The following is a 13597-nucleotide window of genomic DNA, read 5'->3' as shown; positions in this document are numbered from 1 at the left end:
AATTGTCTTCACGATTAGTTTATTTTCTTCGTCTCCTTATTTGTCCCAATAAATAGAGGAGAGGAGAAAATTCTTCAAGTTCACTTAGTTTCCAAAAAAATAAAAAATAGTTATAGCTAGATTTTAATTAATTTTAAGAAAAAATTCACTTTTTTCCCTTTAAAAAGTTGACTAAGAAGATATGAGTTCTTTTAGACGATACAAGATAATCTAATTTACCCGTGAATATTCAAATCACCAAGCTTTTTTCCACTCAATTTATTATGATTAACATATATCATTTTAGTCTAAAAAATTGTAAGAAAAATCAATTCTTAAAATTATAAGCACACATCAATTTAATCCTAAAATTATAAAAAATAAATTTTAATCCTTAAAATTATAAAATATTAATAATTTTAGTAACTGAAATTATAAATACCAATCAATTTAATCCCTAAGATTATAAAACAGAATTTTAGTCACTAAAATTATTAGAAAATGATCATTTTAATCAATAAAATGATTTATTTATGATAATTTCAAGGTCTAAAAAAACTTTTCTATAAGTTTAAGGACTAAAATGATATTTTTTTTTATTTTATGGACGAAAATAACCAATTTTTAATAATTTCAGGATTAAAAGTGATTCTTCATAATTATAAGGACTAAATCGACAAGTGTTAAACTTGTAGGGACTAAAATAATATATTACTCAATTTATTATACACCAGTGAGCTGGTATGAGAAACGCTTGGAGGAAGCAGCTTAGGCACTTGATAGCAAAACCATACATATAATAGGCACGATCCAATGGTTAATTCTTGTTGCAGAAAGCACAAACTAAAAACAACAACAATATTCTTAAAAAGGCATAGTAAATGAGCACAAACATCGTAATCATCTTCCCTATATCTGATTTTCTAAAAGCAAACTAGAACTAAAGAGCTCACTAACATGCCCCAAGATGCATTAGCACAAAATCCACATGCAACAACGGGTTAGTTGCTCTACAGAGAAGCCAAAAGGTCATTTTCTTTTTGACCTTGCTTTTGCTACAAAAAAACTTTCACGTATTCTGTATCGTATCCAGCTAGAAGACAAATGAAATGTGCATCTATCATCATACTTATTCTTTCATTCCACTCAGTATCCAATTTGTGTCACAGCTGCATTAAAATTTGCAGATGGGACCAGCTTGGTTATTAAGATGCCACTAGTTTTAATCGAAATCAAGGAATTCCATCCTTTTCCTCATGCTTCCCTTTAGATCACTGGCATCCTTTTCAACCTTTTGGGCCTGAAAAGTGGAGCAAGTGAAATAAAATTAATTAATGCGCAACATAGAACAATAATGAATGAGCTTGCCACCATGTTATTTGCCAAATAGGTGCACAGGGTTTCTAGTTTTTTCAATTGGGGATTCTTCTTTGGTCAGAAAAAGGTGGGGGAAGAAGCTGCACAATCAATAAAAAGAGCAATGATAGGAATTGTGTTTCCTATAAGAAACAAAGGCAGAAATCTGATTTATGTTTCGCTCGTAAAGAGATTGTTGTTAGTAGGAATTGTCACTCATATATGGCAACTTATATTTATACTGTATATGTGATATTGCTAGCAAAACATCAAATCTCTTCCATCCTTTCTTTTTTGGACAAAAGAATAATTGATTTCAGGACATTATAGACAACAGGAGGACTCCCAAGTCCCTTTGCATGTTAGACACCCATGAGCAGAAAACCAATAGGGAGTTAAAGGTTCTGTTTGATTTGAGAAAATGCTTTCCATTTTCAAAAATCAGTAAATCACTACAAAAATATCACATTGTTTTCACTTGATTTCTTGTTTTCAAATATTTGTATAGGAAATGTTGAAAATAAAAATAAAAAATGGTTGTTTTTACCATTTCTTATATAAATATTTGAATATAGAAAATAAAGTAAAACTAAGGTGGCAATTTTATAATTATTTATAAAAACAGTAAATGAAAACACAAAAAGATTTAAGAACCAAACAGCCTTCAAAAAACAAACTTGCAACATAAAAGTATTTTTCAACCCAAATAATGTTACTTTTCAAAAATATTTACCAAATTACTATTTTTGAACCATTTTAACCCTGCAACGTAGGCCAAACTGGATTTCCTTCTTGATTTGTCACATGAAAATAACTAACTGCATTCGCAATTTTTGACTGCAGATTGCCATTGGCATTGATGACTTTCCACCATCTAAATTATCTTCACATTCAAGGATTTACAAGGCAGCTTTTTCTCATTTTTCTCCTGCTCAATGTTCCTATTCTATTGTGAGCAAACAAATATCTTCAAACAATATGGCATAAAACAAACACAGAGCTTCCAAGTGATGTTGTCCTATCTTTTAGTCCTGCAATTTGTAATTGGGTTCCCCCTGAATACAGAACTTTTCTGGTTGTGCGTGTAACAAGGAACATGTTTTGTTAACCCTCAATACTTCTTTCTTGAAATTTTTTCCACTTCCTTTTTAGAGCTAATACTGATTAATAAAGTTTTTTGGACGGTATTTACAGCTTTTTACTGTCTGCAGAGCCATATACTAGGATGACCTCAGTAAAATTATTTGCATAAATCCAGTTTGTTGCAGCAAATCCTATGGACATCCAACAACTGAGCTTAGCTCAAGTGGAGTGAGCATAGTTACTAGGTATGCAAAAGTACTCTGGTATGAGGTATGGTGTACAGGTACACAGTCCATCACAACTTCGAATTATTATCTCAAGACGTTTGCAAGTTCGCTAAGCAAATCTGGAACCTTTACCTAGGGGCAGGTTGGTGTATGGGAAGAGAGAAAATCTTATGGACCTTCCATTTTATAATAATGTTAGTTTGGTCAGTTTTACTGGTTCCCCAGATCTCTGTTGTTAGATCATTTCTTGTTTACCTAGAGTAATAATTCATCACTTGCACATTATTATATATGGTTTTAGATGGGAAATGGAGGTTGTGGTGCATACACAGCCCATTCAGAGTCATTAATGGTTACATCAATTAATAAGCACTATCTTGAGGGAAGATTTTGGGAAGCCATTAATGGAGAATGGTTGCATTTGTTTGGCTCAGCTCACATATAAGCAGAACTAAATTTCTGTCATTTTTCATTTCCCACCATGATGTTGAAATTTTGGTTAGCATGAAATATTTGTTTTAATGCCAAAGGTAGATACTTCTATTTATAAGTTTGCTGAGAGAAACAAGACTGACAAAGATTTAGTGGATGACTTTAACAGAACTTTCAACGGTGGAGCTGATCCCCAACATTTTGAACTCTTAGAAACTTCATTTCCTACAGAGAATGCTGGGAAACCAAAGAACTTTTAGTGTGAATAAGGAAAATCTGGTGGCCTCAACTAATGAAGTTAAAGGCCCTCCTATGACTTGTGAGGAACCTGAGAAAGTACAGCTGGTAGATTTGAAAGATGTGGCTGCTACACTAGAAAGCACCAGTCTATTTGGCATTTTCTCACTGGGAAAAAGAAGCTAGTGTAGCCAGTAGTTTCCAAACCAAGCCAAAATGGCTGCAGTTACATTTTTTGGGTCAATTAGCCATGTCCCTCACACTCCATCCCAGCCATGGAAAAAAAAATAAAAAATTCCAACACTTCATCAGTAAGAACTACTATAAGATGCACCAAGACCTCTTTATATGCCCAAAAACATTTTGCATACCAGAATTAATTGATCCATGGGCACTCAAAATTATTATGCTAAAATATGAGTGGAAATTCGTGAATATTTGATTGTCTTATTATCAACTAGTTGACGGACTTACCCTTTTTATGTCAACCTCTGACACACAGGTCATATGCAGTGGAAGCTCCTCCATTGCCAAGTCCTATGTAATTAACATAAGATTGCATAATTATTAAGAATCCTTTGACATGTAATAATTTCACTCAAATGAAATGAAATGATGAAGAACACATCATACCAGCTCTCCAATTAAGACAACATTTTCCCCACGAATTACATATAGACCTAAAGGGATATCACAATAAAGATCACCAACAATTACTCTTTCACATGCACCTTCAAGAACAACGTTAGCTGTACATGGTCATCATATCACATTGTTAGCTAATATTAGATGGAAATAATAATATTTTAAATAAATATAGAGACATATTCAAGTAAAATGCATGTAGGATCAATAATTACCAAATTGATCAAAAGAACGTAATAACCCCAAAAGTTTTCGTCCATCTCGCAACAGGACAATAAGCTTTTCTGTGAAAAAAACATAAAATTTAGAAGAAAATCTGATCATTGGGTTCAATTATTTCAATCCTCCCTTTAACTGAAACTAAATATATAAGAAATCAATATCACAGCAAAAAAACACCAAAGAAAAAGAATGAACTAATCCCAGATGAAGTGAACTAAGAATATTTAATTATTTATATGATTGAGTACTTGAACGAATGACTGAAACACACTAAGATTGGTATGATTGATAATCTCCTCCGTGAACACACCATCTCATTCTTCCCCAAAGATGATAACACATAAAAACTCCTGGCATGTCATCCCCTGGGAATAATTGAAAAAATCTTGCTGGGAGCTATATAAATACATCAGTTTCTAAACTGATACTTGTTCACTAATCAAGGGGTTACAGAAGAATTTTCTATTTAAAGTTTTCAGATAAAGGAGAGTTCTACACAATTAAACACTTGTCATACTATTCTACTTTTGGTACACCAAGGAACAATGAAGCTTTGCTCATCATCCTTCCTTGATAAATATGTCTACTACTAGTTCTAATGTATTAAAAAAAATTCTCTTTGGATGAAAACATTGCATTACTCAATCCTTCGTATCATCCAACAATTCATCACTTCATAATGGAGCAGTACCACCACAGAAACATATAATCACTGCAATCCACAATTCTTGTACAAATCCCACAATGAAACAGAGAACAATATTCTATGGATACAAGGAAAAGAAAAATAAAATAACAAGAAAATATGAGGTCAAATTGTCTAATCAGAAAAGATCCACACATGATATTTGAGCTTCAGAATCATGAAAAATATGATACACACAAAGATAGAGAGAGAAAGAGAGAGAGATTCTACTGTCAAGGTATGTAGCAAGCGAGGTGGAGAGCAAGATATCTTCAACGGTAGTCCAAGACATTAAGCCAATTGTCGTGTGGCACCTGAAAAAGAAACCAACTTTGATCCAAAACCTCCTTCAATTTCAATGACACTCCAACCCCACAAGCTCAAACACAAAACATTACAAATTTGTGACCTCTACATGCATTATCACTTTGTTTCTTAAACCTCACAATTTAAACAACAGATAAAAAGAAAAGAAAAGAAACTTTAATAAGAAAAAAGATAAGCCCTTGTTTTATTTTCAATTATCTCATGGTGGGAAGGAGCAAAATAAGACAAAGGAATTAATTGAAAAGCATTTCACATTTTAAAGGAGTTAGGTTGCACCTTTTTAGATCGGCGACCTTGGTGATAGAAAGATCAAAGATTGCTTCTTTTTTGTTCTCTCTCTCTTGTAATGAAATGTATGGCGTAAGAGAGGGAGGGAGACAGTGTAAAAACAAAGCTTGGACTCTTCACTGCCGTTTGACCTTTGAGGCTTTGAGGAGTTTTGTTACTTTGGAAGGAAAAATGGATAAATAACTAAAATGGTAATTTTTTTAAAAAGTATTTATTACTTTTAGAATAAAAATATGATAAATATTATATTTTTAAATAAAAAAAATATTTTTAAATGTTTAAATTCAACCTCAAAAATTAAAGTTAACAAAAACTGCTTTTAAAGCTTTTCTGTATAGCCATTTTTGCTAATAATAAGAAATAGAGTCAAATGAAAGTGGACCTCAATCCTGGACTATCAAATTAAGGAAATTGATATTTTTGCATAAATTATTTTTAAATTTGTATAATTTTATTATTATTTTTAGAATTACAATTTTGGAAATTATTTTATATTTTAAAAAATAAATTTTAGAAAATGGTTATGAAGTGTTTCAAAATTTTAAAATATTTTTTAAATTATGGTTTCTAAATACTAAATTTTAAAAATAGTTTATAATTAAATTTTGAAATATATTATACATTTTAAAAAATTAAATTTTAAAAGAATATAAAAAAAAGATAGGACAGCTAGAAAAAAAAATTGATCCAGAAAATAATCTCTCAAATTGATTCGCCTAAAGTGTTTTTTTCCCAATTTCATCAATTACAGGCACTAGCAAAATGTTCTTATAATCTTCTGGATCAATTACATGCACTAGCAAAATGTTCTTATGTACCTACTCTTTTTGATCCGTGTGCCTGTTAAAAGCAACATAAAATTTGATGTTATTTCTTAAAAGCTTAATAATTTTCAGTTTGATGTCAACTTTTAATCATATTTTTTAACTAATCAGCAATAACTAATTGTCTTTTACGTTACTAATTAATAATATAGATAAAAGTCAGCTTATGTAAGATGTTAGTGCTAAAAGTAATAATAGCCCATGGGGAGACGAGAGACTTTTTATCATAGATCCACATATGATGGAAAAAAAAAAAAACACTATCTAAACAATTGAAGAAATAATATGGTAAATTTTAAATATATAGTTGTATAATATATTTACGTAGGATTTAATATAAAATAATAATAATGAATTTAATATTACATATATAAAAAATGTTTTATACTTAATATTTTTACAAACTTTTAGTTGCTAAAAATGAATAAATTAAATATATTTCACTATTTTTATTTTTTAAAAGCAAGAAATAGGACACCAAAATAAACATGTTCTGTATTTTAAAATAATATCAAGAGAAAAATATTTTTAAAAAATAACATTTTAAAATCAAATGTCATCTTAAGATTCAAAAATATAAATAAAAAGGCCTCAGTTCGCCCAAACAGTGAACTTCTGGAAATAAGCTTTTAAGATGTTGTAAACATCTTGTAATTAAAAGAGATTGGGATTAGTCTTCATCAAAAGCAAAAACATTTTATACACAAAAGAGAATTGTTGGTTTTCATTTGACTTAATACTCTCTTTTCTTTAAAATCCTTTTGGATCGAATTTTGCATACTACCCATATCAAGATTGTGATAAATAAGTGCAGAACATGTGCTATGACTCCACAGAACTTTTCACATGTTCATTTCTTTGATTATCACACTTACTTGTGAAACTACACAAAATTTCACCTGTTAAACCACCTTATATATATATATATATATATATATATATATATATAAAAGCCAATTAAAATTAGGCCATATATACTCAACATTATTACGATCAATTTAGCAATTCCTTTTAAATTTTGAAGTAGAAAATTGTAAACAGAAGTTTTTTTTTACAAAAGTTATAGAAGTTGTATTTTTAATATTTTTCCTTCATATTTTATTACATTCCAATTAAACTCGAATAAATATTCTTTTATTTATTTTCACCTTCAATTTATCCTTTACTGTATGTTTCACAAAATGAAGTGACGTTGCCATAATAAAATTTGAAGTTAAGTCGTAATTAGAACTAACCCTTTGATTATTTTTTACAGATGTGATAATAAATAATTAAATATACTCCTCAATCATTGATAGTCTTGATAAAGGGCCATAACTTTTCTTTCTCCTTAGTCAATTGCACAAACACTCGTTTGGTGTTTTGTATGGCATCATTTGCAAGGGAAGTAGATAAATTACTTTAGTTAAATTAATTTTAAATTTATCTAAGTTATCTCACGACATAAATACCATCCTACCTGAACAATCAGCATCATGAAAAATTAATGCTTGCCCTGTATCCTTACTTAACCTGTCAGATTGTAAAATAATGTTGCCCCAAGGCTTTGAATATGTAAAGCTTCTTTCAACGCTAGAAAGTTTTTAAACAAAAAAGCTTGTTATTGTTGAATTAATCATTTTATTACAAATATAGAAATTAAGATCTCCAGTAAAACTGGATAATGCTTTCTGACATTCATGTGCTACATACAGGGGCTTTAAAATCTGAACTTTTTCCTGATTCTTCCTCTAGTTTGTCACCTTTCCTTGGCATGATACATACATCCAAAAGAGTAGGTACACCTCATCTTCCATGCTGTTTAAGCTATAATCTTCCATGAGCAGAATTGGTCATATATAATCACAGAAGACATTCATATCTCAAGAACAATATCTGTTAACAAAAAAAAAAGTTATATATTGCCAAAATAGCTGAAATTGACTTTGTTCCTAGACATCTCTCGCTCTACATAAGTAATACCTTAGTATATTGAAAAGGTGAAAGCGTTCTATCAAATTTAATATAGAATAATGTTACTCATAAAACACTTCGTTTTTGGGTAATAGGAGTTGAAAAGGAAGAGAGACAGAAAGAAAAAGTGAAAGATGTAATATATGATATAATGTGGAAGGAAAAAAGGAGATAACAGAGAAGTGAAAGTAATTTACTGGTGTGTGAATATTATTGTTATCGAATAAATGAGACATTTTTATATTAAATTAGGCACTATGTCAAACTAATGTATATGATTGGTAGACCATAAAATATAAATAAATTAATCAATTGTAGAACTTACATTCAGAATCAGTCTTGACCCATTTACTTCCATTCTCTGCAGCACTAGTGTGTTCTTCTTCATCATCATCGGCGTCATCATCAGACTGGGAAATTGGTCTGGTTTCCAGGTACTTCTTTATAGAGGGTGTTGTTGAACATGAACCTTGAGGATATATCTTTCTGTGAAGTATTGCCCTCAAACTCTGCAATCAAAACCAAAGTAAAAAGAGTAAGAAAATTACAAAGGAGTAATTAAGTTAGTGGTGAGAACAAACAAAAGCTATCATGGTTTCTCATTTACCTTCTCCATTCTGGACTCGGTGGCAAGTGGATCTTTGAGCAAAGGAGTAGGTTGAAATCCACTTCTGCAAACAAGCATCTTCTTAAGAAGGAAAGAAAGTGATTTCTTGCCAACACCTCTTTTACGGCTATGACCCAAACAACTACCTTTTCCCTTGCATATTAGACTATTGCTTGGGTACAAATTACCTTCAGAAACTGATTCATCTTCTTTTCCTTCAGGTTCCAACCTTGAATGTTCACTGTTCAAATGTTCCTTCTTGATCAGATCATTGGTGTTTTCTTTTTCACCACCCAAATTTGGTTCCACCCATCCCTTAAAAATTATGTTCAATTCATTCTGAAGTTTTCCAACTTCTTCAAGTGTGATCTCTTGTAAGGAAAATGAATCCTCTGCAGTTTTGTTACTCCTTCCACCAGAATCTTCTTTCAAGTTGTTATTACCAAATGTTCCAATTGCAAGGAGCGCTTGAGGCCAGTCACTGAACTCTTGATTGCAAGGTTCATGCAGGATGTAATCTGATGGAACAAAGATCAATCATCAAACTGACATGGCTCCAATAATGAAATAATGTAATATTAAAGACACCATTCATATTACAGAACTCAAAATTGAAATGGATAAATGTTTAAAGTACGTTTGAACTTTATATCAACTGAATTATTTTTTCCAACTGTTACTTTCTCTTATACCCTTCTTTTTGATAAATTGAACAGTATAATAATTCCAGCCTATAGACTCTACCAAACCTCCACTAGCTAATTGAGCTCAGGTGGCACTTTTGTTTTCCTGTACAGACAAAGGTTACCCATTACACAGTAGATACCACCAAACCAAGCCTCAATTCTGTGAACATTGTTTTGTTGTTCTTAGCCGCAAGCATTATTGTGTTCTTAACTCTGTACAAAATAGTGTTTTATCATTATGTACATCTAGAAACAAAATTCATAGTCAACATCATGATCACACCTTAATATAACTAAGCCATGTAAACTGTGGCAAATATGATCCTGTCATTGGAGAGTGATGCAAACAAAGAGGGGGGGAAAAATGCTTACAGTTGGTTGAAATTGAGCTACTTGGGTTCTTTTTTTCACTGCTCCCATTGAGCTTCTTTTGCATCCATTCAAAAACCTGCAAAATGGACAGATAACTTTGCTTAAAAATTCAATGTTAATTGGCAATGAATAATAATGTTATTATAAAAGAACACAATTCTTGCATACCTTCATTTTGATGAATCAGTGTTGGAGAACCTCTTAAGTAAAGTATATGGAAATTATGCCAAGGTAGCACAATGAAGTATATACAGTGCGCAAATCCCACAAGTCCAGCAATTGCTGAGCTGCAAAAGGCTTTAAATAGAGTTGCTAATTAGTGGTTCAAGTTCCCAAACAGTGACTTTCGTAAACTCTTGATTTCTCTAGGTTGTCTTTTTATCATCCCTCTTCCCAACCATAATTTTTTATTTCTTGTCTCCTTTGCTTGATTTTTTATAGAGGAAAAGATAAACACATGTGGCCATATTAAAGGATTAGTGAAATTAATCTCTAAACAAGGATTTAATCTTCAACAACATAGAGACATCATCTTGGCATCCAGATATTGAAGACTTCAGTTTCAGAGCCAATCGCCTTAGAAGTTCACTGGTGGTTTTCTTACATCTCTCTCTCTCTCTCTCTCTATATATATATATATACACACACACACGTATTTTTTTATTTTATTTTTATCTTTTTTTTCCTTTCATTTATTTTTAATGCAAACTTAGAACAAAATCGATGTTCACTCTAGGCGCTTTCTGTAAAAGCCTAGGAACGTAGAGCTAAGAAATAGAGTCCTTTGTTGCGTAATTATCTGATAAAAATTGAGATCGTTATATTAAAAATAAATTATTTCATTAAGCTATATTAAAAAAATTATTAAAATACGTAAAAAGAACTCGTAAGAAATCATAAACTATTTCTATAAATTATCTAGAAATTTTTGTAATCAACATTTATATATAATTTGTTTCAACTTTACATATAAACAAGTAGTTAACTTATGCGCTTATAAGTTATGGAAGATGACCAAAAGGAAGAAGTAGATTGGTAAATACAAGGATGTAAACGTATCAAGAATCAATAAAGCAAACTATGCAAAACGATGCATTGCATACAGAATATGGCATAAAGGATGAACATTGAAGTGTTGTGCCGTTGCCAATAATAATACAGTGTATATGCTAATTGTTCGCTTTGTGCCTTTATCCTTCACCAACCAACTTATATTGATGTGTTTATTTTCAGAAAATCTAATTAAGTGTCCTTCACCCACAACCATAAATATGCATATTAAGGATAGTTTTTAACGTTCAATCAAAGATTATTGTTCTTATTAATCTCTCAGCACATCTCGTAATATTAACTCATTAAAAGTTTAAGAGTACATATATCTTTATAATTTAGACATTTAAAAACAATTCATATTACCACTTATTAATAATGTGATATATATATATATATATATATATATCTAAACATGGTACTTTACTTGTCATCTCAGAATAACTATATAACTAAATGAATGTCATGTTATCATAGAGTAATAATATGATTAATTTTAAAATTTTTAAAAAGAAAAATAATTAAAATATTTGATCCATTAGAAAGAAAATAAAGAAGGCAATACTGAGGTGTAAAAATATTGGAAATTTGGAAGCAGAAGGAATTGTGGGCAAAGTTCCCGTTGGCTGTCCCTTACTAACCGAACCACTGTAAGTCTGCTGTATCTAATTTTCATCACCATATCTTCACCATTTCACTGGCCAGTTTCTTCAACACAGTATCACATCTCACTGTCCTCATCATTTTATATCTGTTTTTATCCCATTATTTTTATTTTTATTTTTATTTTACCTTTTTTACATGAAAAGGGATACCATATATCAAGTAATGAACGATATATTTACATCACTTTTTATTTTTTCCAATAATTTATACAGTTAAAGGCAGACTTATTTAATTTTAACTCGTAAACAAGTTATTTTTACACAAAATAATGTATTTTTTCTAATGACTTTCATGGAAGTCAACGTGGAATTTATGTATACAAAATTTTAGCAAGTAGTTTTTTTCTTATATGTTGAGATTACATCCTTTGATGATGTAGCTGCAGGTAATTAATTAATAATTAAACAGTTTTTTTATCTATTACTTTATAGATAAAATTTAAGAAAAATATTAGTAACATATTTTTAATTTATATATTTTTTATAAAATTTAATTGTATTAAAAACTCATTGTAAAATAGTTAGCTGGCTGCTAAATTTTGTTCGGTTAACAAATCAATTACTAAAAGATTAGGAATATATTTTGATAAAGTCACCTAAAAAGGAGAATATGAAAAAAAAGAGTTCAAGTATCCATTTATCTTTTCAATTTATTTTTTCTTCTCTTAAAATATATTTGATTGATTATCGGATATTTGCAACATCTGTTATACAGAAGCTTGCATGCCAATATTGCACTCACTTTCTACTTCCTAAAAACATAAAATGTGACATACATTCCACGTGCAAATACACTTAATAGTATTTTAATCTCGTGTGTGCGCGTGTGTCCATTTTAAATATATAATTAAATTTTATTTATAAAAAAATTATATCATAAGTGTGACAAAAAATATATAAAAATAACATTTAAAATTAATATTGACTCGCCATATATATTGTATAAAATGAAAAAGTGAAATTTTATATACGAATGATCTAAATTAAAGTATTTTGTAAATATAATAAACTTTTTGAATGAACAGTAGATAAGTTTTGACTTTTTTATTTTACATTTTTTTTCTCATCTTACAGGGTGAAATATTAGATAGATTGGGGATTTTGATACACAAAATTGGGTGAAAAGGAAAAGAAGAGCGGAAAGAAAGGATAGGTACCTGATGTCGTATATAGAACAGCGAAGGGGAAAAAAGAGAGAATGAGAATGAAAGGAATTTTTGTGGAAGCTTCCTCCACTTATTTTTTACCCTTTCGTTTTTAACAGTAAACATCTAAACATTCTCTAAGAGATGTGAAAGCAATGAGGCATTATGGCCGCCCCCTGAATTTCTGCTTCTAACAGTGATGTGAGTGGTTCTAAGTGGTTTTTGCTTCCTCTCTCTTTGGACAACACTTTCCCAGTTTCCATCTTCCCACCTTCGATTGAGATCTAGCAAGTGAGCTCCACCATCTTATGACTTTTAGGTTCACTACAATAACAACTTGAAGTCACAAACAATTGAAGCAGAAACAATATAAATACCTTTTAAATTTCAAACTGTTATCAGTTCATGATTATTAGCATATAACTGCTAATCATTGCAACAATTGTTTGTATTAACCGTTGACAATTGTTAATTAATATTTAACTCCTTTATTTTAGTTTCTGACACCTTAAAAATGCGCCAGTTATAGAACGCGTTACAAATATCGCTGGTAGGAGAAGGGTAGAACGCCATTAAACAATTACTGGTCTTTCTAGTTGAATTTAGAGAATGAAATTTAATACAAAATATAAACATAATAACCAAGCCCCATTTGCCAAATTAGAGGAATAATCTGTAGTAATTTTTTCAAATTTGTCAATTAGTTGTTTAAAAATAAATCATTCCAACGCAACTAATGCAATGTGAGATTAGATTAGTGACTAAGTCATATATAATAGATAGGTAAATTTTCATTTTTACAATTGAATAAAAA

The 13597-nt window shown here is 30.3% G+C and overlaps 2 protein-coding genes across 2 annotated transcripts; both read right to left on the bottom strand.

The window, feature by feature from the left end:
• Positions 1-689: 689 nt before the first annotated feature.
• Positions 690-5544, bottom strand: LOC113849577 (sm-like protein LSM1B). The gene is made up of 6 exons (XM_027479580.1): positions 5470-5544; positions 5098-5180; positions 4175-4243; positions 3948-4063; positions 3789-3851; positions 690-1279 (listed from the first exon to the last, which is right to left on the bottom strand). The coding sequence occupies exons 2-6, from the start codon at positions 5156-5158 to the stop codon at positions 1202-1204; spliced, it is 387 nt and encodes a 128-aa protein (XP_027335381.1). The 5' UTR covers positions 5159-5180; positions 5470-5544; the 3' UTR covers positions 690-1201.
• Positions 5545-8160: 2616 nt separating this feature from the next.
• On the bottom strand, positions 8161-10097 carry LOC113852336. Its single transcript, XM_027482565.1, has 5 exons — positions 10092-10097; positions 9924-9999; positions 8866-9383; positions 8584-8767; positions 8161-8180 (listed from the first exon to the last, which is right to left on the bottom strand). Exons 1-5 carry the CDS (start codon positions 10095-10097, stop codon positions 8161-8163), a joined length of 804 nt encoding a protein of 267 aa, XP_027338366.1.
• Between the last annotated feature and the right edge of the window lie 3500 nt (positions 10098-13597).

This window comes from Abrus precatorius, unplaced genomic scaffold (assembly GCF_003935025.1).
Source record: "Abrus precatorius isolate BTA unplaced genomic scaffold, Abrus_2018 Scaffold10, whole genome shotgun sequence".
Taxonomy (NCBI): domain Eukaryota; kingdom Viridiplantae; phylum Streptophyta; class Magnoliopsida; order Fabales; family Fabaceae; genus Abrus; species Abrus precatorius.
The sequence above is the reverse complement of the archived record's forward strand: the minus strand, read 5'-3'. Positions and strand labels throughout refer to the sequence as shown.